Raw genomic sequence first — 25,183 nt, 5'->3', positions numbered from 1 at the left:
GGTTGGAAGTGAGTGCAGGAGCCTAGCTAGCCTCTGTCCCTAGTCCCGTGGCAGACTCAGCTTTGCCTGCGTAACTCTGGAAAGAACTAACATAAGCACGAGCAGCTTACTTACCCTCCTGACGGTGTGGAAATGTATATGAAGACATATAAAAGAATGATAAAAAAATTCCATACTGCCAAATACAAACTGGAAACCATTATATTATTTCTGTGTGAAAACCAGCTTAAGCTAAACTGTAGAAATTGCTCTTATCCCTTTCAGAAGATGGCTTTGCTGTGTAGGAACACTTCAACACTACAAGTGCTGCCATTTTCCCCTATCAAGTGTCAAAAATGAAAAAGAGAGAAATGCATTTTAAACATGTATACAAACAAGGACAAAAACTGTTTTCAGAAACCAAAACTTTCTCTTAGCGGAAATGCAACTCACACATGGATGTTTTGTCTTCTACCTAAGGTAACTTCTAGTAGCACACAGTATTGAAAAGCTGTTCTATCCAAACATTAGATACACAGCCATATATTGTCTTCTCTGCATATGCAAAACAAAATTGTCTTATATTTGGTAGCAGAAGAAATGAGATACGTGAAATGTAAAGGACAGAGATGAAATACCATATATATTTCCTTTAAATTTACACATAGACTATAATATTAATTGATACATATCAATCACTTCTGGAATTCCTCACAGAAGTAAATCTTTCATCAGCTGAAAGAGTTATGTACATTTGAAATAAAGTGACCTTTTTATCATACAGATGATAAATGTTCCTGGAATCAGAAACTTCTCCTCCTGTAGCAAAATTTTGTGGAATTAACTTTATCTGGTGACTTGAAAAGTGCTCTGAATCACTAGGTAAAGGGTATACCAGGAAAAGAATTAAAAACTTGATGGGCTATTAGTCTGCTCTGTTAAAAGAATTCCTGTGCTCCTCTGTGCATAAGTACAAAGCAAACAAACTTACAAAGTTATCCCATGCTCCAGAACAGCAAGCTTAATAATCAGTAAATTTGTGAGATAGTTCTGAAGTTTCCATTACTTCAAATATATCATACTAAAAGATGGTACAATTATGACTGCTTATTAGTTTTGGGTAATAAAATCCTTCTTAGTGAGAAATCATAGTGCATCTAAATGAGCTTTAAACAGGTGCCAGATATTGTTTGCTACTTGTAGCTTTAAGGGAAAATGGATAAAGTAGACAGCCCATTTACTAGGCAAAGAAATACATGTAAATGTGTGTTGTGTAAACTGATACCTGTTGCTTTTGATCTACTTTCTCTACTTCCATTGATGCAATCTGGATCAGAGAAAGCGTACCAAAGCCAAGTGCATGGTGCATTCAGAGTAGATGGGCTCTGCTATGGGCTGAGGGTAGTACACATTTCTAAAAAACTGTTCAGGATTATTTGGGAAGGGCTGTGCTGAAGTTAAAGAACCTCTTTTCTGTCTCCCCTTCCCTTCTTTCATACACAAACTCCCCCAGCATTTACAGGAAGGAACAGAATTCTCAGTGAAAACATCACTAGTTTTCCATCGTTTCATTAGAAATGAAACACTTGTTGCAGCAAGAAACACAATCCACAGGGACAAATTACAAAGGCAGAAAAGAGATCTTTTTAATGACTTACTGTTAACAGACTTCCCAAAGCAGTCAAAAGGGCCCCTTTTCATCTGAGACAGTTTCTCACCTGGTACAGGCAGCTTCTAAAGCTTCTGTTATAAGATATGCAAACTTGAGGAATGACGGGAAGAGAGGCAGCAGCAGATGGAAGAGGGAAAAGGACAGAAAAAAAAAGAGATAGTAAGAGGGGACAGAAAAGGGGAAGGAAGAAAAAATAATGTAAAGGTAGCAAGGACAGCGAACTAAGTCATAAGAAAAAATGAAGAGTAAACACGGAAGGGGGTCCACAGAGAGTTCCAAATTCGAGAGTGTGAAGTTGTAGTAACAAAGAGAAAGGTTTGTCAGAAACTGTGAAAATCATTGCTACGTTTTAGCCACATGCTCCATTCTGTTAATATCTTATTCATTTCATTATGCACGTTTTGATACTTGTTTCGGGGCTTTCGGGCCAAAGCTCCGTATTAAACACTGGTAACGTTTGCGGGCTTCTCCGCCTGAGCAGGCAGTTTTCTGGAAGCTTGGTAGCACCAAGCGGTTTGAAGTTCCCAGAAGTTTTGGCTGTAAGCGTGATTTGCTGCGTGCTTCTCGCAGCTGCACCTCGCAGCCCACAGGACTACACCTCCTACCGCGAAGCCACGATAACCACGCGTTTCCTAAACCTCAGGATCGCGAGAAACAAGGGAAAAAAGCCAAAACCCCGAACGCACAGACTCCCCAAAGAGCCTGCGCAGCCGGTGCCCCCCGGCACCTGCGGCGGTTGCCGCGGTGCCAAGATGGCGGGCGGGGGCGGGCGGAGCCGGGGCGGGCAGACTCCGCCCGCGGGGCGGGCAGGAGCTCGGGGCGCAGGTAGCGGCCGGCGCCGCTGCCCCGTGGGAAGCCGCTGCCGCCCGCATGGAGGCCCGGCTGCTCCTCGGGGCGCTGCTGTGCGCCTACCTGCGGCCGGGTGAGCGCCGCGGGGCTGCGGGAGGATGGTGGCGGGGCGGGCGGGGCGTCCGTCCGTCCGTCCGTCCGTCCCGGCGGCGCTAACCTGTCGCCTTTGCCTTTCAGCCCCGTCCTCGTGGGGCGCGAGGGCGCAGCTCGACGGCGACGGCCCGCTGCCCGGACCGCGGAGAGGGGGGACGCAGGTAGGGCCGCGCGGGGGGCGGCCGGTGCCCCCTCGGGAGGCGGCCGCGGGCGGTGGCCCCTGCGCGGCCGTTGGGGTGCGTGATGGCGGCGCTGGCGTCGCGTGGCGGCGGCGTCGCCCCTTCCCGTGCGGCCTGAGGCGTCGCCCCGCGGTGCCCCGCCGGTCCTGGAGATGTTCCTGTTTTCGTCCCAAAATTGGGTTTCCGAGACACCTTGCCTGAGCCCCTTTATGCCTCGCCACGATGCTGTGGGTGTCTGTGATGACCGTTTTACCGTTTGTGATCCTCTAGGGCTTGTCCTGCCCGCAGCGTCGAGTGGGGTTTTTATCGCTGCTGTGAAGAAGGTCATGACCAGAAGGAAACTTGGTGCTTAAAGCACTTACGTAGCAAAGGGAGAAATAGCTAGAGCTTCAGCCCGTTTAGAAAGTTATCTATTGTACAAATGTCCTTCTTTCGAGGGAAGCGGAGGTCTGATACGACCTACCCAGCAGTATTTGCTGGATTTTTCTGTCAAAGTGAGGTAATGGTATCGGCTTGCTGCAGCCTGGTACCGACTTCTGGACGTGGTCTACCTTGGCAACCCAGCTGTATCACTCATGCAGTGTTGCCGAAATGTAATTAGGGTATATGGTTCCCGCTCCCTGGTTGGAGGGTGGGAAAAGGAAAGTTTGCTTTGTAGCCCTCGCTTGCATCTCCACGGAGAAATCTGCTTTTATCTCGACTTTCTCTCCATTGTTTCTTGGAGAAGTGCAGTGGAGAGAGAGGCGTGCTACGTAACTACAGACTGGCAACAAAAGCAACCACCGATAAGACTAAATGCTTGTCGATTGGATTTTTTATTTTCAAGAATTCAGGATACCGTAGTAAGTTATTTGTTACCTTCTGTGCTGGGTTACTGAGGATAAATCTTTCAACACAGTCTTTTGTAAGAAATACGTTTAGAAGAGAGGAAAAAAAAATCAGTGTTAGTTAAAGATGAGAAGTGTGATGAGAGTATTAAGAGTAGTGGTTCTAACTATTTGAACCTTCTAAAACTAAGTATAAGGCATTTTTACATGTTCCTGCTTTTAGTAGGCTTCCTCAAGAGGAAGCGGTAATTTCTAAAGTGACACTTAGAGGCAGTAGTGAAACTCTCTGCAGAGTGTTACGTCCATAGAGACTTAGTTAATGATGTAGCTTCTGAAAATTGGTTCTCAGTCAAACATCTAGATAAGTACTTAGAATGTGGGAAATACCTGCTAGTTTACCAGTGCTTTACAGAATCATACACAGGGCTGAGGGATTTGAATGATAAAACTCTAGGGCATGAAAATTAAATGCCATAAATTTAACCAAGTACTTAGACAAAACTATGCAGATGTAGTTGGTGTTCTTTGTAAAGTTGTTTAGGAAAAGTTTTGCTCGGATATTTGTAGCAGTCTACATACAAAATATAGCTAACACTGTATGTTGTCAAATAACATTTTTGTCACTGAATTTTTCTTAAAACTACTTTACAAACTAATGTGCCGCTGACTGATATGACTTGTAAGGATATAGTTGCTCTTTAAAATTATTTTTCTGAAGTGAAACAGGTGAAGGAATCAAATGTTTAACATGTGTGTTACTATATTAAGTAAACTATGATCATGTTAAAATAATTTTGGTAAATATAATTAGATCCTTCTCTAATAAGGGAAAACATTATCGTAAGTCTTTGGTTTTGGGGGGAATGAAGTGCTCAAGTTACTTTGAGGAAAAATATTACTCACCCTAGATGTAGCTAATTCTAGGACAAAGACAGCGACTTATAGTGTAGATGTGTCTTTTATTAAAGGCATAATAATTAGCAGGTATGCCTATGCCTATCATGAGCATAGCAGTATTATTGCATCACAACAAAATTTCAAAGGATTATTTTTACCTGGCACAGCAGATCTGCTCTTCTGTTTTCTCAGGTAGATGGTACAGGCTGAATTGACTTTTGCAGTTAGTTTGTTTTTTAGGGAAGTGTAAGTATTTAAGTTCTGAAGAATTCTTTAAAGCACTTTTGTATATCTGTGCTGATTCTGCTCTCCATTCTGCTTAGTATTTTCTACATTTCTAGTTGTTTGGTGCACACTAAAAACACAAAATTGATATTATTTCCTTAAAGCACACTTTCTACAAGACCTGGTGTGGAAATACTTTATGTTTTACAGGAATAGAATAATGACAAGAATGTAATTGGTCATTTTTGGTACTGTTTCCTCTCAAAGAAATGCTATGGAAAATAATATTAAACAAGTTTGAGATGGTCAGGTCTTGTCCTATTTCTTTCCCTTATTAAAATGCTCCTTTGGAGATGGGCTTATCTTTGTTCACAAGTTTCCTTGAGTCTGGACATTCAAAACTGCATCTCTGAGAGAGTTTCTAAAAACATATCTGCAGTAGCTCTGTGTATAAATAACTGGATTTATCCATAGTTCCATTTCTCTGTACATGGGGTAGCCAAGGTAAATTGTAAGTACCATGCTAAAACTTTGCACTTGCAAGAAGACAGGAAGAAACTCCTACATTCAGGCATTGTACCTTTAACTGTAGGCCATCCTGGCACCATTGATAGATGGAAGATCAAAGGATGGAGTGGAAGTTGGGTTAACAGTGGAATATGGCAAGAACGGAAGATATGAACGAAGCACTTGGCAGGGGCAGGGGGAGTCCCAGTATCATGACATAACGGAGTTTATGAAAGGGCTTACAAGGTGAAATAGATTAGAAGCATTGAGATCCCAAAGGGTAATTTATTAGAGAAAGTTTCATTCACTGCTGTGTTGAGAACTAATATGAGAAAACTCAAGATGTCTTCCTGCCTATGGATGAAGGCAGAAGTCTTTGTGGAACATAAAGGAATTCAATCTGTAGATTTTCATTGTACGTTTTTTTTCAAAGTTAGAGCAACCAAAAAAGGTCGAGGGGAAGATGGTAGAAAATATTTTGGTAACTATTATGGGCTTTATTGAATTTGGTGGAAGACCCTCCCTGTTGATTTCATTGTGTTTTGGATTGGATCCTTGAAAACAGGGCATGAATTTATAGCCTTACAGGACATCCTGTTAATAATTATGGTGGTGTTTAGTGATTTCTGCATGTATATACTATAAAAGCATTTAAAATAATGGTAAACTAATGATAAGGATTTCCAAAACAGCAGGATTTTTATACTGAGAATTATATTTGTACCAGGGTATAGAGGCTGTAACTGTTGGAGTGAAGAGTATGGTGAAGAGCACAGAGGAGGGTGTTTGTATATGCAGTTTTCGTAATTTTATAGGCGTTTTGGCTTAACTGGCTTAAAATCTGCCTGCTGTCTCAGATATGATGTGCTTTGATACTCTTTTGCAGGAGTCTTTAATATAGAATGACTATATATTTTTTACTTTACAATGTTGCTTATTGACAACTCATTAATAAGTCTGTAAGGAGCAGTGAGCTTACTAAAAATGGTTAATTTAAAAATCTCATAGTCTATGAGTGAAGTATCTTAGTTATAGCCATTTAAATGGATTGTTGTTGTTTTTGAAAGGAGTTCAGAATGGCAGTTTATAATGCTTCATCTGCTACAATATCTTCATCTCAGAACAGAAGACTTCACAGTATGAAATGTGGACCATCCAGTAAGTTATTTATTGTTTTTTATCTGAAATAACTTTTTTCCTTTGTTTTTTGCATCATTTAGTTAGTCCTGTAAAGAAAAAAAAATATTAAAAAGCTATCATAGGCTTTCAAATAAGGGAGCCTAACTTGATTGGTCTTGAAGGGCTACAGGTGTATGGCAATTAATCATGGGGTCTGAACTAGCGTTACATTTAAACCTGGTTCTGGTTTGATCATTTGAAAGGGCATCTGTAATTGCAGTTTGTTTTTGACAAAGGACCTTCAGCAGGCCAGTCTGCTCTTTTACTGAGATATTTAAAGATGTGGCTAGGTGCCTAGAAGCAATTAAATTACCTGTCCTGTATCTGCTATGTGCAAACTTTTTTTTTGTTACTTTTTTTCCCAAGGAAATGTATGGGTATGCTTTGTGTGTGTGTAATCTATGGGTTAGCAGGACCAGATACTCAGCCACGAATTTGCAGTGTTAGGCAGGTAGTTTGAAGAGTTTGCATCTGACATTTTGGTTCAATCTTACCTTCAGCAATGAAGTGAACAGGCTTAAATTTCTTTACTCAAGGTTAAAAGTCATCTACATTAGCTCTTCTGTAGAACCCATTTCATACTTGTTTCGTATAAAGGAGATAAAGTAATTCAAAATAATTTTAGTTAGAAGTGTTGTAATACCTTGAGTTTCTCTTCAGTAAGTCTGATTGGTTGAACTGGACATTTGGCCTACCTAATAGTGAATACTCTGGATTTTCATTCCCCCTTGCCCTGGCTTCATAGAGCTAAATGCAAGGCTGGTGGGCGGACAGAACTCCTATCAGTTGTGATTAGAGATGTGACATCTCCAAAAGCTTTTGATTTCTGTTCTAACCAACACTGAAACACTGTTTTCAGAAGCTTTTGAGAAGTGTGTCCCTGAATGCAGAGGCAGAAGGGTTTGAAGAAAGATAATCTTATTCAAATAAAAACTTATTGTTATGTATGAACCTCTCTACTATATGAGATAAACTTACTCTACAAATATAGCAGTTGATACCAGTACAACTCCCTTTGCTCTTGAGGGTTGCTCTAGCTTGTTGACCAAGAAGTAGCTCTTTTCTTAGATCTGCTTTATTTGGTAAAGAGGATAAATAGCTTTCAAAGATGTACAAATCATGCAAAGAAATTTGTTACTGTAATCCTTGCTTGCTTAAAGTGCAGAATTATTCAGTTCCTTGTATTTGGGTTTGCCAAGTGAGTATTACTTTAATGGGCGTAGTGGATTTCATGTTCTCTTTCAGGACCACCAGCTGGCAAAAAGACTTTTTAGATACCTTATGTTACTTTAACAAAACTCTTGCAAAGGATTTACATGCAAGTCTATCACTTCTTAAGAAGGCCCGTTTTAATTTCTTTTAAGAAAGGGAAGGACAAATCTAGGAAGAGGGAGAATGAATCAGGTATCAAGTATTTCATGCTAACTCATCACATGTGTAAGTTTTTAAAGGAGGATGAGGTTATGATAGCAAGAATTAGGTTTTGTTGCCCTGCCTAGATGCAATGGGATAAACTAACTGTTTTCTCTCATAATCCCATATTTTTATGGGCCAAAATATTACATGAGGCTTTTTCATTTCTGATGTGCTTACTTTGGCAATATAATGTTAGAGACGCACTTTAAAAATTACTGATGATTGTCCTTACTTAAATAAAATCATGATTATTAAATCCTTTAAACAGTGGAATACCTAGACTCTTAAGTTCCCTTTTTAAATCCCTGTAAACTCTGGGAAATTGAGCTTCTTGTTGTCTGTGTGTGAAAGACGTCTTTTTAAAAGAAAATGAAAAACCCAACCTGTTCTGCTCTGTTTAGGAGTTTCTGCTACCTTCTTTTCATGGTGTTGAGTGTGACTGAAACTACTGCTCTTTCCCACATTTCATAAGAAAGCTGTGCTATGGCAACACATATTCTGAACACTTAGAACAATAGAGTCATTTTGACCTTTCTGAAGGGAGATGCAAACTGCTTTAGTTCTGTCTTTCAACTGGGGTTTGCACTAATGTGGGGATACATGAAATACTAGGTGGTTGATTTTTATTATTATTTTTTATTTTTTTAAACCAACCAATCAGGTAAGTTATCGGCTTCTTTCCCAAGTCTTGTGACAAGATGTCTCTATGAAAATTATTCTCCAACGTACTGACAAACTGATTACCACAGATGTTTTTTGCAACAGGGACTAGACTGCTAGAGGATGAAGTAACCTTTTTTTTTTTTTTTTCCTCAACTCCTATAACCCTGCCTATGTAGATATAGCTGAACATGTTTTATGTGGGCTTTTCATATGAAAGGTGCATGATTTATTACTTGGTCTCTTCACCTTTGCATTGTGTTATTCAAATATAAGCAATTCAGGAAGCAATGTAATGTCTGGTGTATTTCAGTGGAACAAAAAAAGCTTGGTGTAGTAGGAGTAAATGTGAAATTAAAATAAAATGAGAGAAATCTTGTGTTAGTTTCTTGTATCCAATGAAGATGAGTGTGTTTTCTTTTTTTTTTAATGTTCATCAGAGCAATTGACAACAGTTAACATTTTGTTTACATAGCTGTTAAAGCTTCTAACTTTCCTCCTCATAAATCTGTTTTTCATGTTAAGTTTAAAACAAACAAACAAAACCCGAAAGTATATTAACAATTTGGGACCAGAAAAGCAAATTATTAATGAAAGTAAGTTTCACACTACTGTTGAAAACTACTAAGAGGTAAATATTTTAAACTTTCTTGCATTAAAGTTTCATGCCTGCTACAGCGCTTTAATGTTGTGGGTTGCCATTACTATAGAAGGAAACTTGTCTTTTACAATATGTGTACTTAAAGATTGATTTCAAGAGATGCATCAGAGCAGAAAATCTACAGCTAACTGGAAGTATCTGAGTAGCGAAGGATTAAAATTACATCCTACTCATTCAGCTAGGAATCTCAAAAAGGAAAATTTTGCATCCTGTTGTAATGAGATCTTTGTCCTTGTTTCAAGGCTGTATTGCATCCTGCTGAAACCTATATGTCACAAAAAACTTGTCATTATGGGCATTTCAAAGACTTAGTTGAAGGACAATGCAAGAAAATGTACACAGAGACCTCAGGTTTGTTGTATTAATTCTCCCGTAGTCAAAGGGACACCTGGAAGCATTCTAAAGAATGTGCACGGTGGAAATTATGTGAGTTACAAAACATAAAAATTCAAGAATGCTGACAGCAAAAGTTATACTTATGAATTTAAAATTGAATATTTTAACTTCTACTCTTTAAGAAATGGGAATAGATTTAGTTAATGCATCTTGCAAGTTCTTACCCCAAACTGCTGATTTTGCTTTGTTTTTTTCTACTTCCTCAGTCCGGAATAAAACTTGCAGCATTTGCAATAATTGATCTTTCTGGTAATTCAGTAACTTCCAGGCAGAAATGTTTTCTACAATTACATAAAACTTTTAAAACGTGTCATCTGTTAAAAGATCATGAAAAGTCTTGGTTTGTTTCTACAAATGACTGTCGAGATCTCTGAAACTGTCTTTGGACCAAAGTTGGTAAATAGACAGAATCATAAGAACTGAGGAAAAAAGCTGGACCTTGTACCTGCCTAGCTTGCGTAAAACTTCATCACTTTCAGATAACTCCTCTAAATTAATTCTCATACCTCAATTTTTCTGTCCAGGTGAACCTAATAATGAATATCCTGAAGGGAAACCTGTCTTTAGTGATTTATGTTCAACAAATAAGTCTTAATAAAATACTGAATTCCAACACCAGTAAATGCTTAATGTTTTACAGAAAAATACCCACATGAAGGTCCACATCAGTCAAAAAAAAAATCTTCAAGAGTTAATATGGTATTGATGGTAATAGTTTATTACAGTGAGGTCAAAATTCAGTTGGCGGAGCAACTTGTTTGATGTGATGGTTAAGAAACCAAGCATTTAAAAGTCAAAGTGCATGGTAGTTTTAGTAGTCAGACATGTTCTTGATTGTACTGACTTGCTTTTACTTTTGTTCAAGGAAACTTTAAGTTAGATGTCTCCCTGAGTTAATATTGTAAGTTTTGTATGGGATACAAATGCATGCTTTCTTTGCAGTTACCTCTTTGTGCTCCAAGAGTAGACCTGTTCTTCAGTGACTGTATCTCATTTCATGCAGAAGGACTTTGTATTATATAAATTACCCGTTCTGTTATTCCTTTGTTTTTCCTAAGAAACAAGTTACTAAATCAGAAGTGCAAGTCATGAGTGAGCAAACCAAGATAAGTAACCGATTGGCAATTGAAAAATGTTTAAGAGATCATAAATCTTTGTTAGAAAAGCAGTAATATAAGAAAGCATAATAAACTAAGTGGGCACAATATCATAGTTGTGAAACCACAAAAAATATTAAACTATAGTATTTCAAAATATATGCTTATTTTGACAAGGATATAAGATGCCTTTGAAATCAGCAGAACTTGCGCTCAGAGCTAGGGTGAGGTAAAATTGAAAAGCCAACCAGATTTGGGGGAACTGTGCTGTCTTTTAAAATGGAGTTTGGAACTTCATATTGTCAGGTTTACGTGATGCTGTTTAAGCATCTCTTCTCAACAAGTGACAAGAGCCACCTCTGTGAAGCTTGGGCAGAGATCTCCAGGAATGCTTGTAATAAAGTGCAAGCAGGCTGGATTACAGCCCTGCTTTTTCAAGGGCCATGATGAATAATGAGCATAAGACCTTGTTCAGTAAAGGAGGAACTCAAAACAAGTTGCTTCATGACAATGATGTTCATACTATTAGGGTGACCTGCAGTTTGTAATGACATCACTGGTGAGAATTTACATTACGTGAGCAGAATCATGTTAGTTAGGTCTACCACTTTTTGCTGGAAAGGTCTCACCAATTTTCAATTTCAGATTTCAACCCAACATGCTCAGCTGGCATAATGTCAAAGGAAAAAGAGGAGCTAAGGACTTTTTAATAGAGGTTACTTTCAGGTAAACCAAGGATGCAATATTCTTAACTAGTGTTTCTTAATTTTAAACTTCATTTTAGTCTTGATGTTTCTTCCTCTCCTGCAGGTGATACAATGCTTCTCAGGCCTCGGGAAGAGACCTAAATTTGTGATAGAGAGATCATATAGGTCAGTTTATTTAGGGAATTTATATTCTTTTAATGACAAAGATCTGAGCAAAGCCTTTGTTATGGGTTTCTGATAGCTGAGGAAGTATTTCAACATTAATTGACTAGAAATGGATTGACCCAATCTGTGATTAAAGGAGGCCACACTATTCACAGTAGTAAGATCATTGGATGTGATCTGGATTAACACCATATCCCTCTCATTGGCTGGTTAAGGATAACTAAATCTTTGCGCACAGAACTCTTCTACAAAGTGTAAGGAAAGATACTCTCCAATGCTGTAAAAAGGGGCAAAAGCAGGTACAGCAGTACAGTATTTTCTTGGAATCATACATTGACAAGACAGAGGACTTCATAAAGAAGAAAAAGCTCATCATATGAGATCATTTGACTTCTAATTCTGATGTGACTAACTCCCTTTCTCTCTAAAAGGGAGCAAGAGAGATCCCAGTTACAGCAAGTGTCCCCCAGATCAGTTGAAACTGCATCGGAAGAAATGTAGCTTGGAGTGGATTACCTGAGCCATGCTTAAAGTAGAATCATTCAACTTGCAACATTAAAAGGGGGCTAACTTCCTCTGCAGGAACATGACTTGCAGTCTAATTGCAGATTATTGTAACTGGACAGGCAATAGGGCATAATCTTAGAGAAACAAAGAACGGACTTGATCTCAGGTTGCACAGGTCTCACAACACTCAAGATGAAAGAGATCAATGTCTGCCTCTCTTGAGGGGAAGAATGTGGCTCTTGCCTTAGTGACAAGATTGCTCGCTGTGAGTATGTAAATGAGACAGCTTGCTCTCCATATAACTAGGGGCCTTTCTGCGTGGTGCTTGCCATTAACTGTTAAAATGGAACTCACCTGAGCCAGGCAGGAGGAGAATTCAGGCTGGATAGTTGGATTAGCCAGGCAGAGGAACGTTCTCTTTTACTCTGCCTGCTTTGTTCTTTTCAGCATGGCCTTATATTTTATTTTTTGGGAGGTGAGGGAGGGTTTGGAAAGAAAATGAAAATAATCAAAATATTTTGCAATTCGTCATATAAAAATGAGTAGTATTTCTACTGTTTTTACAAATGAAAAGGGCCATAGAAATATCATCAAGAAAATACTGACAAATTGTGTAGGAACTTGATTATTCTGTAAGTTTGTAATTGAAGACTATATAATATCATGTGGTCTAATTTGGATGAATTTTTTTTTTTTTAGTAATGATAGTCCATACGTTTCTTGAGAAATCTTCCTCTTTCTAGCACTATACTAGCACAGAGTCTTTCTTCTAAGTTGCTAAGATCTCACAAAGCAGAAGAAACTTAAATGTGACCTTTTTCCTCATGAAACTTCTACATTGATCACACATTGGAAAGAGTTAACAATGAGATTTGAACTATTTTTGAAGTAGCCTCATTAAAGGTAATATATTAACAGGATTCAGCCCATAATTTCTGACAAGTTAAAAGCTTACATGTGAATTACGTGTCAGGAGCACAGTTAACCTGGTGGCTGCATCTAAAGGCAATTTGTGTGTGGTAGGTGCACTGCAAACCGTGAGTGTGAGATTTTTTCAGAGGCATTTCAAAATGTTGCCCAGACTAAAGTAGGGGCTTAAAATGAAGCTGGTGGTTGTTTATAGCAGCTTGTTAAAAATGCTGTATGATTGTTATCAGAACTTGTGTTACTTTTGGCTGGGACATGCTTACAGGATACCCTCAGTGTGCTGCCTGCTTTCAGATCATTTTAGTGGATTTAAAGCTGCTAATAAGAGTGCATGACTCACTGTCTCCTATAATGGTGTTTCTGTTGAAGTTCTTTGCTGGCAAAACAAACTCATTACTTGCTGTAAAAGATGTTGGTAGGAAATTGGTATTGGAAAACACCAATAAAATGGGCTCCTAGAATAGGAGAGAGAAGTTAGATAAGAAAAAAAAAATCCCTTTGAATTTGAATTTATATTGCTGTTGCTATTGTTGGGATCAAGAATTCAACATTGCTTAATGGCAATAGGGATGTCAGTGTTCATCTCTTGACTTGTTAGAAAGCATTTGTTACCTTATAATCAGATTATAGGAAAAAAATTCAACTGTTCTGTAAAGTGATTCAGAATCTACTTGTGATATTTGTACTTTTCTATGTATTTTTAGCGAATGCCTATGTTTAGAACAGAGCCTAAAGATGAAGTGTGACCCATGAAAGCATAAAATGTTAGTTCGTATCCTAGAAAGGCTTCCCTCCAGTTCTGTTTAAAACCATTGCAGAGTTTGTGTGGACTGTTGGAAGTAGAGCTTATATTAGTTTGCCAGGATCAGCAGAGTTACAAACCCTACTGGTGAAGCTTTCTCAAAAGCCTAAACATACTCTAGGTATGTCATGACTTTAGTGTACACTGCTGACTGATTAGACATTTCATAAGTAAGGGTTCTACCAAGATAGAAGGAAAAGGTCTTTTTCTGTGAAACCTGATTTTTTTTTTTTTTCAGGATAGCACTGAAGTAATTCATCTGTAAAGGCTGTTTTTCAAGAATGGTGTATTCCTAAAGATAAAGAAAATGAAAAGGCTAAAGTTTCAGTTTGTCTCTTCCCCTGAGCAGTTTCTTCAAAACAACTTGTATGCTTAGCTCTAGTCTTTAAATAGCAGTAGTTTATTTATTCTCACACAACAAATACAATCTCAGTTTCTTTTCTCCAAGCGCTACAACTACTATGACTCTTTTTACATAATATACAATTACTAAGATGCAAATTCTTTTTTGGGGAGACTCAAATTTTAAAGGGGCAAATGTTAGCAAAATAAGTGAGTGTATTGCAATGATCAGAAGAGCATTTTAGTACAAGCACAAATTTGGTAGCAAGAAGCCTATTTCAGCTTGTGCACACTTTTCCTCATACTGCGAAAACTTGTGTTGTCAGATTTTGATGGAGATTTGCTGGGGACGGGAGGAGTGGGGTGGGGAGAAATCTGTGACTGCAAGTCAAAGACCTTGTTTTATGTACAGTAGGCTTACTGCACTTGAGTATCAAATTTTTCCTCTGTTAAATGTTTATATCTTACAAAACTAGAAACCAGAATACTTCTCTGTCCATTTATGGAAAGTACTTGTAGTTAGTATGCTTAAAAGTTGCAAGATAGAGGGAGGGCAGTTGAAAGATCTACAGCTGGGATCTGAAAGTCTATACTTCCTGGGTAGTATGTTCTCATCATGGCAGAGCATGACCCGTCCAGTGTTAGGCATAGCAGTCTTTTATGTAAAGGACATTTGCACCGTGCTGTTTTGCTTTGTAATAGTAGTTCACATCCTTTATTCGTTTCTTAGGGAGGCTAAAAGCATGGCAGACTAACTAAAAGGGCCATTTTGATTTGGCATTCTTTAAATGTGCAGTAGATTTAGCTGCATCTGGTTGTATTTCTTGAAGTGGAGCTTTCCCAGTACGTTTGCTGTTTGTGGAGGCCTATGGGATTCTTCTGGGCTCACGCAGTGTTTAGATGCTCAGCCAACACCCCTTGTCATTCATGGAGTTGCATTCAGTGGCAGAATTGGGTCTTAAGAATGGAAATTACCACCATTTGTTTTTAAAATGCCTTGTTTTTCCACTCAGATTCGTTTACTTGTTTTAATGGAGGTGAGTGTGTCCACAGAGAGCTCTGCAACTGCAGTCGATTTAATGCAACTGGACCAACATGCCAGACAGGTGTGTAGAGGAAAAAAAACACACTAGGTTTCTGGGACTGTACTCTGGTTCCCTCAGCTACAGGAACACCTTTCTTCTGTTTACATCCCCCAGTATCTTTCCCTCCTCTTTTTTTCTTTCTTTCTTCCTGTGGTGGTATATCACAATTTACTACCTATGCTACTATGTCTCAACTGTATTGAATCCAAAAAAGGTAGTACTTCTTAAGTGACTCTTCTTTTGTTAGTATATAATACAGGTGCTGAAAGAGATCATATATGCAGAACATGGGGCCAATACCACTTTGAAACTTTCGATGGACTTTATTATTATTTTTCTGGGAAATCCACATATGCCCTTGTGAGACATACTGAATTAGATGAACAGAGTTTTTCCATACAGGTAGGGGAATGCACTTTTACATTCACTTTTACTGTTGGTGGACCTGCTAATAATGCATTAATTTTGAGATTATAGTACAGGGTTCTACAAGGTAATCTAGCAGTAGTATGTGCTTCCAGTTACTCTAGCCCAAAATGTAAATGGCTGGGAGTAAACTAAGGTGTGTGCTTTCAAATCCTACTGCTGCTGTGGAAAGACTGTTCCAGACAGAGAACTAATTATATCCCTTTTTGGAGGGAAGAATGGCACCACACTAATTATTCCTAATCCCACTCTCAACGTGTAAATATCAGGTGTGTAGTATGTGGAATAGTAAGAATATTATTAAAATCTTAATTTTGACACTAGTGATTTTATTTGGCAGATCAATAATGATCCTGAATGCCATTCGTCTCCTTATTCATGTGAACGATCCATTAGTTTATTCTTTTCTGGAGATGAAGAGATAAAGATGAGCAGTGAAGTCACCTATAAAGGATTTGGGTAATTGCCCTCACAATTATGATGCTGTTTTTGCACTGAAATTAATATCATGGCATTGTTTTGATCAACATTTTTGTACTGAAATTTTTGTATTTAAAGTTGTTTTTGATTCTGTCTCTGATATTGCTTGTTTCAGAATACAGTTACCCTATGTCACTGGGAATTTACGCATCCAGAAGCTAGCTGGGTACTTCCTAGTTAGACACCAGTATGCTTTCACTCTGGCTTGGGATGGTACATCTGCAGCATATATCAAAATGGCACCAGAGTATCTGGGTAAAACACATGGACTGTGTGGAAACAATAATGCTATCGTGCAGGATGATCTTGAGACTAGTTATGGTGAGTATTTAAAATACTTCCTGATGTGTAGTAGAGTTGGTTTTTTTTCCCAGAAAGATTTTTCTATTGAAAACATTACTTTGCTAAGTGTAGTTTTTAACTGTAATGCTAATTCAGTTTAAGAGGGTGACATTTGAAATGAAAATACATGGAAATGCTTGTGCTAGTTGCTATTGTTAGTGAAGGGGGTCAATATGCATGGGGCTCTGGAGAGGGAGAGTCCTGGGACCTGAAAGGTAAACTTCTACTTTTAAGTGCTCACTACCCACTTAGTAAGTTCACATAGGAGCCTCTGGAAGCCTGATATACTACTACTGGAGTGTGTTTTTTTTTTTTTTAAGTACATCAGTGAAGACTGCCAAATTTCATATGATCTGGCATTTCATTTATGCTAACACTTGCAGAAGTGACAGTGATTCTAGGACTCCCAGTTCCTTGGATACTAATTTCAGGTGCCTTCAAGAGTCTTGATTTTTTTTTCCCCAGTAAATACTCTACAAAACAAAAGAATCAAGAAAAATAAAAAGAATTGGGCCCCTTGAAAGGTATCTGAAGTTAGACAGTAAAAGCTTCTGGAAATCCTTCTGTTGGGCTGTTTACCTCTGTGTTTCTCATCTTCAAAATGGGGATACTATAGTAATACTTCAAAGTGCAGAGTACAATATGTAGTAGGTTTACTTTGTTGGTTAAGCTATGTTACCCAGTTCTGCAAAGCATCAGCCCTGCGCTAGAATTCACCCTTACCCCATTGAATAATTTGCTTGCTAAATCAAAATGCTTAAATTAATACCCAGATCAATAGCTCATTGTCCTCACTGCTTTCAAAGGCTTCCCCCTACCCTCTCACCTTTCACAGAATATTTCTGTCACATAAAGCTGTAATTGTAGTACAGTAGATGTGCTGCATATTAGCTATATCCAACTAGTTCAGGGAGCAGTAGTAATAAAGATACAGCAAGACAGGCTACAGCATTTGCTGGTAATACAAGTAGTAAACAATGTCACCAGATTGTAGTGATAGGTGATACCTTTATGAGCTAGTTGAAAGCTAATGTATGCATCCTTACTTGCACAAAAAAGTTGCACCTTTATTTGCCTAATATAGGCAGTCATTCTGCATCCTTGTGCTGGCCCCAGGAGTGCCTTCCTTCTCATTCTCCGTTATTAGGCTGTCTGTGGGGAATTCCATATAAAGGAACAGCTTGGAATTGTGTATATGCAGCTCATTACAGTTCTCCTTTCCTTTCTTCCATTCAAGGACTTCAGCAGGCACAATCCTGCTCCCGAAAGCCCATCCTTGCCAAATCACCTGACTGAGTTACCTTCTCTCCATCTGTTTAAAGCCTTCCACAATGGGACTTTGTTTCTTCTAAGGACCAGATAGTCTTCAAACTAACATGTGATTAATTTAATCTGTTGTGGGTAGTGTTTGGCTGTCTCTGCTTAACATGTTAAGATTATTGAGGGGTTTCTCTGGAAAATCCTATAGAAACATTGTTCTTTAATCTTCCAAGTCACTGTGTGACTGTATGTGTATCTTGTTTAGGAAAACTGACAGATGACGTAACAGAATTCGTAGAGAGTTGGCAGGAAAATCCTCCACAAGGAACACCCAATTGGGATAATTCTTTTGTCAATGAACCACCTTGCCTGACACAAAGCCATGAATCTCTACAGGTTTGGATAACATGAAAGGAATATTACAACAGTCTGTGATTCTTACTAGAGCCAGAATTTGTCTTAGTGCTTTGAGGGAGGCTGGAGATGTTCTCATTTTGCCTTTGGAGAGACGGATTAACATGGCGTCTGCAACAGAGCTTCGCTTGTCCATTTTTCATTTGGCTTCTAAAGAAGTTTATAATTTAATTCTTGGTCTTTCTGGTGTATTATATTGTATGGAAGGTAGTCAAAAGGAGTATTTTTGGAATCTGGGGCTAAATGAGTGAAAAGTTGTAAAGTAGGGACTCATTCTAGAGCTGTTTCCCATTCCTTCCCTTAGGAAGTATAGGAGGAAGCAGGCCTATGAAAGCAGATTGAGAGCACATTTTATTTGCCAGTGTTTGGAATTTACTTATTGCTACTTTTGTCCATCTCAAACGCAATAGGTTCTCCTTCTAAGTAGTATTTTGACGATTAAACCCTGAAATGAAGTATTTTGAAGCTAAAGCTGAAGCCAGACATGTTTAATTTCTGATGCCTTTTACTGCGTGATTTAAATAAAATGAGGACTGTACTAAAACACTAGTTCAAAACTTCAGGTCATCCAGGCTTAGCTGCAAAATAGCCTCTTTTTTTCTTTTCTTTTTTTGGGGGAGGGGTAGGGTGGAAGGAAGGCTAGATTACATTACCATCAGTACAGTACTGGATAAAGGAGTCCATGTTCTGAGTACTGTGGGATGGAGAGCAACATGTTACTGGCTACTGCTTCTAGTTAATAAGAGGAAAGGGATTCCTAGTCACAAATTGAGAGATGTCTGTTGTGCTTTTGCACAGTTTGCTATTCTGCTTAAGATTGCTGTTGTGAAATTTTTCAAAAATAATCTCTTTCATTTTAGAGGACATATACTCTCTGTAATATTCTGTTACATCCCCCGTTTGAACAATGTCATGAGTATGTGAGTCCTCTTCCTTTTATGGCAAGCTGCACCAATGATCTTTGCATGTAAGTGAATGTTTTGGGGTAATTCCAAAGCTCTTAATTAAAAAAAAAAAAAGTCATACCATGAGAATGAATCATGCTAATGTGTAAATGTTAACAGAACTAATGTTTCTTTTTCTGCATATTAGTTTGTACCTAAAATGCTTTTAATACAGTAAAATGTCTTGATTTTCTTCTCGCTGCTTTTGCTTTTGCTGCCAGAAATGTCTGGAGTTGTTCCTCTTTCCTTTGGTGTAAGGATGACCAAAATCAGGCCTAGCTATTTGCATAATTCATTAATTTACCCTCCCTTGAATATGGCATCTCTTTTGATGCTGAGTGTGCGACATCATTAATATTTCTAATCTTAATGAAAAGTAACAATGAATAGATAATTCTGCATCCACAACATCTTAATCCAACAAAAAGAGGAATTTGATTGTAAGCACGCAAACTATCTGAATTTATGCTCTCATTTCACAACCTGGTATGCTGCTTGTCCAAGTGGTTCTGACTGTTTAAAATAAAAGGCAGGTGGAGATAATTTTCTTTCTTCTTCACTGGTAGAAGTCATACACTTTCTCCTTGTGACTTTGCTGAAGGATGTTATTCCTTTTGTAAAAATAAAGACCTTTAGTCAAATCTCTCTTTATACTACTGTATCTCTGCTGACTTTCATGGATTTATTTAGGAAATCATTGTCAGGTTTGAAATATATTTATCAGCTGTCTTCAGACATGACAGAATATCTTAGCCGTTTTAGATTTCAAACTTACCAAACACCACAGTACTGTAGACTGTTATTTATTAATGTTAGCTCAAACAGCTCATGATTGTACGCAACTGAAATGGTGCAGAAGCATTCATGAGGTTATAACTGAGTATATGAATGTAGGGAGAAAATAACATCATGTCAATTTTTATTTGCATAAGGTCAGCAATTGATAATGCAACTTGGTGTCGAGCATTAACTGAATATGCCAGGGCCTGTGCCCAAGCAGGAAAACCACTTCATGGATGGCGAACGCACTTTCAACAGTGTGGTATGCAGATGCTTGAGTAGTTGTATTTCAAATACTGTTCTTCATATCTTTCCTTCTTTGTTCTTCTTCCTACTATGGACTAATACAGTTCTCAGTGGAAGTATAACTCTGTCCTCGCTTCAATGCTACGTAAACATTACTGAATTTTTTTTATACGTGTTTTTCATAGAACTACTCTCTCAATTATTGACAAAGACTTCATAGATTTCTGATGTATAAAATGTTATGAGTGTTAAAAATAAATTTGAATTACAGTTGAATTAAGTCTTCATCTTAGTCACTGAAAGAAAGTTTGAAAGAGATCATGAGAGATCATCTAGTCTGTCCATCTCTGTAACACAGGATCAAAAATAGCTTTGTCATCCATGACAGAAGCATTTCCCACATGTTTCTAAAAAGTCTTGATTAATGGATATTCTGCCATCCTATGCTGGTCTCAATATTTAAATAGTTTTATTGTGAGAATGTTTCCCCAAGTCTCCTGTGATCTAATTGAATATTGTTAATTCTTGATGCACCTGAAACAGGTATCTTTCTCCTTGTAGTTTTTATCTATCTATAGAGAAAGAAAGAATGAGAAAATTAAATATATAAATACATATGTTTGTGTTATGAAAGCTGTTGATTCATGGTTCTAGACAACAAATACTCAATTGACTTACCAAAAAGTAAATACCTGAGAGAAATGTGAAAACTATTCATGCCCTGAGGTGGTATCATAACGCGTTTGTTTTTCTCAACCTGTTTCTATTTTGTAGTGATTACCTGTGCTGAACACTTAACCTACAGTGAATGCATTGACTGTTGCCCTGTTTCATGCCATCAGCAATCGCAGTGCGTTGGCAGTGAGCTTCCCTGCATTGATGGATGTTACTGTCCTCATGGTAAGTTTTTCAGATTGTTCACATACCTATGTGGTCTGCCTAGATTAAGGTATCCACAGGAACTCCTTTTAACCACCTCGTCACCAGGCTGGGTGAATGACCTCATTCTCATTAGTGGCAAGAGCCCTTTCCTCCGTCTAAAGTGGAGGAATAGGTTTTGTCACAGATCCCCTTTCTAGCTATAGAGCACAGCAATATGAACAAAAGATAGGGTTTGCTGAGTTGGTGATTTTGTGGATAGGGGAGCTATTCTCCTCATTCTGGTGGCTGCTGTTATATGATTTTGGTAGCCATGTGGCTTAAAGCAAAACTGTGCGCTTTTTACCAAGAGATACTTTACTGTCCAATTTTCCTCTTGTTACTGCCTTCTTTGGGGTACATAATCATGTCTGAAAGAGAGCGGAGAATAATATGCTGTGGCTGTTCAAATCATGCCTCTTATACATACCCTGATAGTTTATAAGTGTAATCATCTTTGTCCTGCACTTCATCTCTAATGGGCTGTTAATGTTTTTTAGGTCCTGGTTATAATAATGGAATAATTAAAAGAGCAAAAACAAAAAAAACCTACCATAGTAAAATAAGGACCAAATAGTGCCTTAAAATATCAAGGCAAAGATTTGTGAAAGTGTCAGAAGAGATGCCATAGGTACTTGAATAGAACAGAGTGATTTTTCAAAATAAAAACATTTCTGATTCATACTATCATTATTGTATTGGAGGCAATTTAGGGACTTGGGCCACGTAATAATTTATTCAATACAATTGAAATGTATATTTGTTCTGAAAAACGATTTCTGAATGGTCTACAGTTTGATTATGCTACTTGACTGTTAGTGTTGTTATTAGGTATAATTGTTAATCAGGGTACTCCACTAGCCATTTGTAAAGATATTTCACTTTTCTTTTTCTTGTTGTTTTATTTCTTTGAGGCCTAATTTATGAAAATGAATTGTGTGTCAAGCCTATGGACTGCCCTTGTGACTACCATGGAAGTTCTTTTGAAATGGGCTCTGTGGTTTATGAGGAATGTAACAACTGGTTAGTAAATTTTCTTTTTATGCTGTTCCTATGATTTAGTCCTTTTGTGGTCACCAGAGAGAGAAGTCCTTTAAGACCTATTTTTCAATTAAACATAGAATAAAATTGATAGGAGTTTTCACTTGTCCCTGCGTACAAAAACTACTCTTTCATGGAGATGTTGCAACTAACAGAAAGATAAAGGCAGTTAGAGCTGTAAATTTTAATGGGAAAGAGGAGCAAAAAACACATACTGCAGAGAATACTGCAACGTTTAGTAATCTTTTCATCTTGAAATCTGCATCAAACAAAAAACAATCTAGCATTCAAAACCTTAAAAATTGAATTAATTTGACATTACTTTATATCTCCTTGTTTGTATTGTCTCACTTGGACACAGAGTCTAATGTCATTATGACATGAAGTTATTGTTTTTAGAATTTCTATGTTAATTTTACACTTCAGCAAGCAAGGCTTGTAGGAATAGATAATACCTTTTATTGGATCAACTTGGAGAAAATGGATGGGTTTGCAGACATACAATCCCTTTTTTTGCCCACAGCAGTTGTTTTTTGAAGTTTTGTTCAAATTGAACATGCGTATTCTTCTTAATATCGATCATCCTTGACTTTTTACAGTGGAGCTAAAAATGGTAGCTCCTTTTACTGACCTAAAAGAAAGGAGAAATATTATTAGACATATGGATGAGACTTCACCTGGCCATATCCTCCTGACAAGCCCTTGCCACAGCTTCGATTGTAATAGCTCTCTTTTACCATTTTGTGAGACTCATAAGAAATTTGGTACTCTCTTCATGGAGTAGGAAACCAGGAAGAACTGAGGGATATATGCCATATGCTTACAAAACAAAACCAAAAAAACCCCAGCTTTTCACTTTTATTTCAGCACTTGCATTGGAGGAAAGTGGATCTGTACAAATCTTACATGTCCAGGTATGTGAAAAGAACAGGTGTTGGATACTTAACGTTTTTTAGTAACACTTTTTTTTTTTAATTGGGATAGAATATTGTTCATAGACTTTAACATGATTTTTTTCACTGTATAGTTTGTATTTTTGTATTTGTACAAACAGTTACACACAGTGGACTAAATATTAAAATAATCTGAATAATAGCTGTCTGCCTTTTCTAGCTGAGCATAGTAATGCCTCTCCCCATAGGTCACTATAATGTTTCTGAGAGGTGGCACTACATGACTAAAGTTTCCTATACAATCTTCTCTTGACAGATTTAGATATGTATTATGGAGGAGTTTCTAAATGCGTGATTACTTGTTTTTTCCTCACAATATCACAGGCTAGCTATGTGGTATCTAGCTATTACATAAATAGTAGCTAATTATTTTCACAACATGCCTGTGGAATGAGGGGTGTTACTATTTTCGCTGCACAGGTGGGCAACTAAGCTACAGAGAGGTTAAGATCTAAAGGATTTTGAATACTAGGGGTACCCATGGCCTCATGGTTTACGTAGCAGTTGATGATTTCAAGCCTTTGTCTCAGTGATGTTAATTACTGTGTAAGTGCTTAATATTTCTGCAAATCACTTTTTAGACCCTCGCATATCAAACACTCAGAATTTAAGGAGCACTCAAATTATTTTCTCCTGTGGCAGGGAAAAAACATTTTAAGTATCCTGGCCTAGCATCAAATAAGAGCTCCATAGCAAAACCAAGTACAGGATTCATTTCCTAACTATGTTCCTAATACCTGGACAATTTCGTAGATTGGTATGACATGATTTTAAACCTTGCTTATATCTGTCTGAGCATATGAAGTCTACAGCAGTGATAGCTGTCAAGAGGATGCAATATTTTCTGCATACTTAAATCTGTTTTTTGTTGCATCTGTCAGCTGAATGCTCAGTTTCAGGAGACATTCATTTCATGACCTTTGATGGCCGCAAATACACTTTCCAAGCCACCTGCCAATATATTCTAGCGAAAAGCCTTACATCTGGAGAGTTTACTGTGTACTTGCAAAATGCTCCATGTGGACAGGTAAAGTTTAAAACCTTTGTATTATGTTTATATACTGAAGGGAAGCTGCATTTAAACAGGGTAAACCCTGCCCCCCCTCCTTCTCCCTCTCCCCCCGCCCCCAAAACCCCAAAGCTACTTGCAATTGAATATATTAAAACTAATCAGTAGCAACAATTTTCCTTATTCTTGAAATAGTCTAACAACAATGGTTGCAGAGGAAGCCCATGCGTTAGTCTCATGTTTTTTTGTAATAAAAAGGAAAGATGATATTCTAGCGTTCTGATTCAATGTTCAGTGAGGTTGTAAAATAGCATATGGTGGTCCTTGAAAGAAACTCTGGATGATGGCTGGTTTTCTTGAGCTCTCTGAGTATGTCTTTGTGGATTTGCAGCCAGCACATAGTAAGCCTACTGCTTATTACTGCTTGAAGGAAGAATGACTTTTTTGTGCCTTGAGTATAGATTTCTCTTTTGGCTTTGTTCTGCAGCTTGAAATTCACTTTTATTTATGTTGATATGGAAAACTTTGGGTAGCGTTTGGATCTGTCTCAGGTTTGGGTATGTGTTTGCATCTGTTTCATGTTGCAAGTTGTTACTCTGTACAACTTATTTCAGCCAAGCATATGTGTGCATGTGTTTATACATAGCTGATACTAATGATACTCCTACTTTATATTTGCAAGTGTCTGATACCATATGCAGAAGTCACCAAATAGTTTGTCTGCTTTATCTTGAAGACCCCATTCTTCTTCCTTGTGTATTTATGAACATGTATTATAGAAGCTGTAATGCTGTACATGTGAGGTATGGAACACTGGATGAGATTTTTGCTAATTTATGTGCTACTAATACAATTCCGATGAATAGAGCAGCTACAGCATTTTATTCTTATTGTGGTTTTGTTAGGTCTTAATTTTGAGAAAGTTATGGCATGTTAGAACAGGTCATAGGCATACATAGGTGCTGCAAGAAGTGTAGTGGAACTGTTTTCTGGATTCAGGCTTTTCTCACTGACTTCATCGTATATATGACTGACTTTATATATGCATGGAAAGGCAGAACTTGGTCAGCATTTTGTTCAGCTAGTGCTCCAGTATTGTGTTAGGGTCATAATGCTACTACTGATGCTAACTTTCAGATAAGGTCAAGGACTAAGCTGCTGGCCCTGTGCTCTAAGAGCAAGGTGTTAAGCTTCGTAT

General features: G+C 38.0%; 1 protein-coding gene across 1 annotated transcript in view; it reads left to right on the top strand.

Moving 5' to 3' along the window:
- The first annotated feature begins 2,521 nt into the window (after positions 1-2,521).
- The window catches only part of OTOG (otogelin), a 110,601-nt gene continuing 87,939 nt past the window's right edge, over positions 2,522-25,183 (top strand). The window contains exons 1-14 of the mRNA XM_067295513.1: positions 2,522-2,573; positions 2,678-2,793; positions 6,299-6,386; positions 15,101-15,193; positions 15,420-15,574; positions 15,939-16,057; positions 16,194-16,399; positions 17,946-18,076; positions 18,955-19,061; positions 19,971-20,080; positions 20,839-20,964; positions 21,897-22,005; positions 22,891-22,937; positions 23,858-24,003. Of these exons, the coding sequence (XP_067151614.1) occupies positions 2,522-2,573; positions 2,678-2,793; positions 6,299-6,386; positions 15,101-15,193; positions 15,420-15,574; positions 15,939-16,057; positions 16,194-16,399; positions 17,946-18,076; positions 18,955-19,061; positions 19,971-20,080; positions 20,839-20,964; positions 21,897-22,005; positions 22,891-22,937; positions 23,858-24,003 (1,605 nt within the window). The remainder of the gene's footprint in view (positions 2,574-2,677; positions 2,794-6,298; positions 6,387-15,100; positions 15,194-15,419; positions 15,575-15,938; positions 16,058-16,193; positions 16,400-17,945; positions 18,077-18,954; positions 19,062-19,970; positions 20,081-20,838; positions 20,965-21,896; positions 22,006-22,890; positions 22,938-23,857; positions 24,004-25,183) is intronic.

Source organism: Apteryx mantelli, chromosome 4 (genome assembly GCF_036417845.1).
Source record: "Apteryx mantelli isolate bAptMan1 chromosome 4, bAptMan1.hap1, whole genome shotgun sequence".
Classification (NCBI taxonomy): domain Eukaryota; kingdom Metazoa; phylum Chordata; class Aves; order Apterygiformes; family Apterygidae; genus Apteryx; species Apteryx mantelli.
Note: the sequence above shows the minus strand (reverse complement) of the source record. Positions and strands in the feature narration are given on the sequence as shown.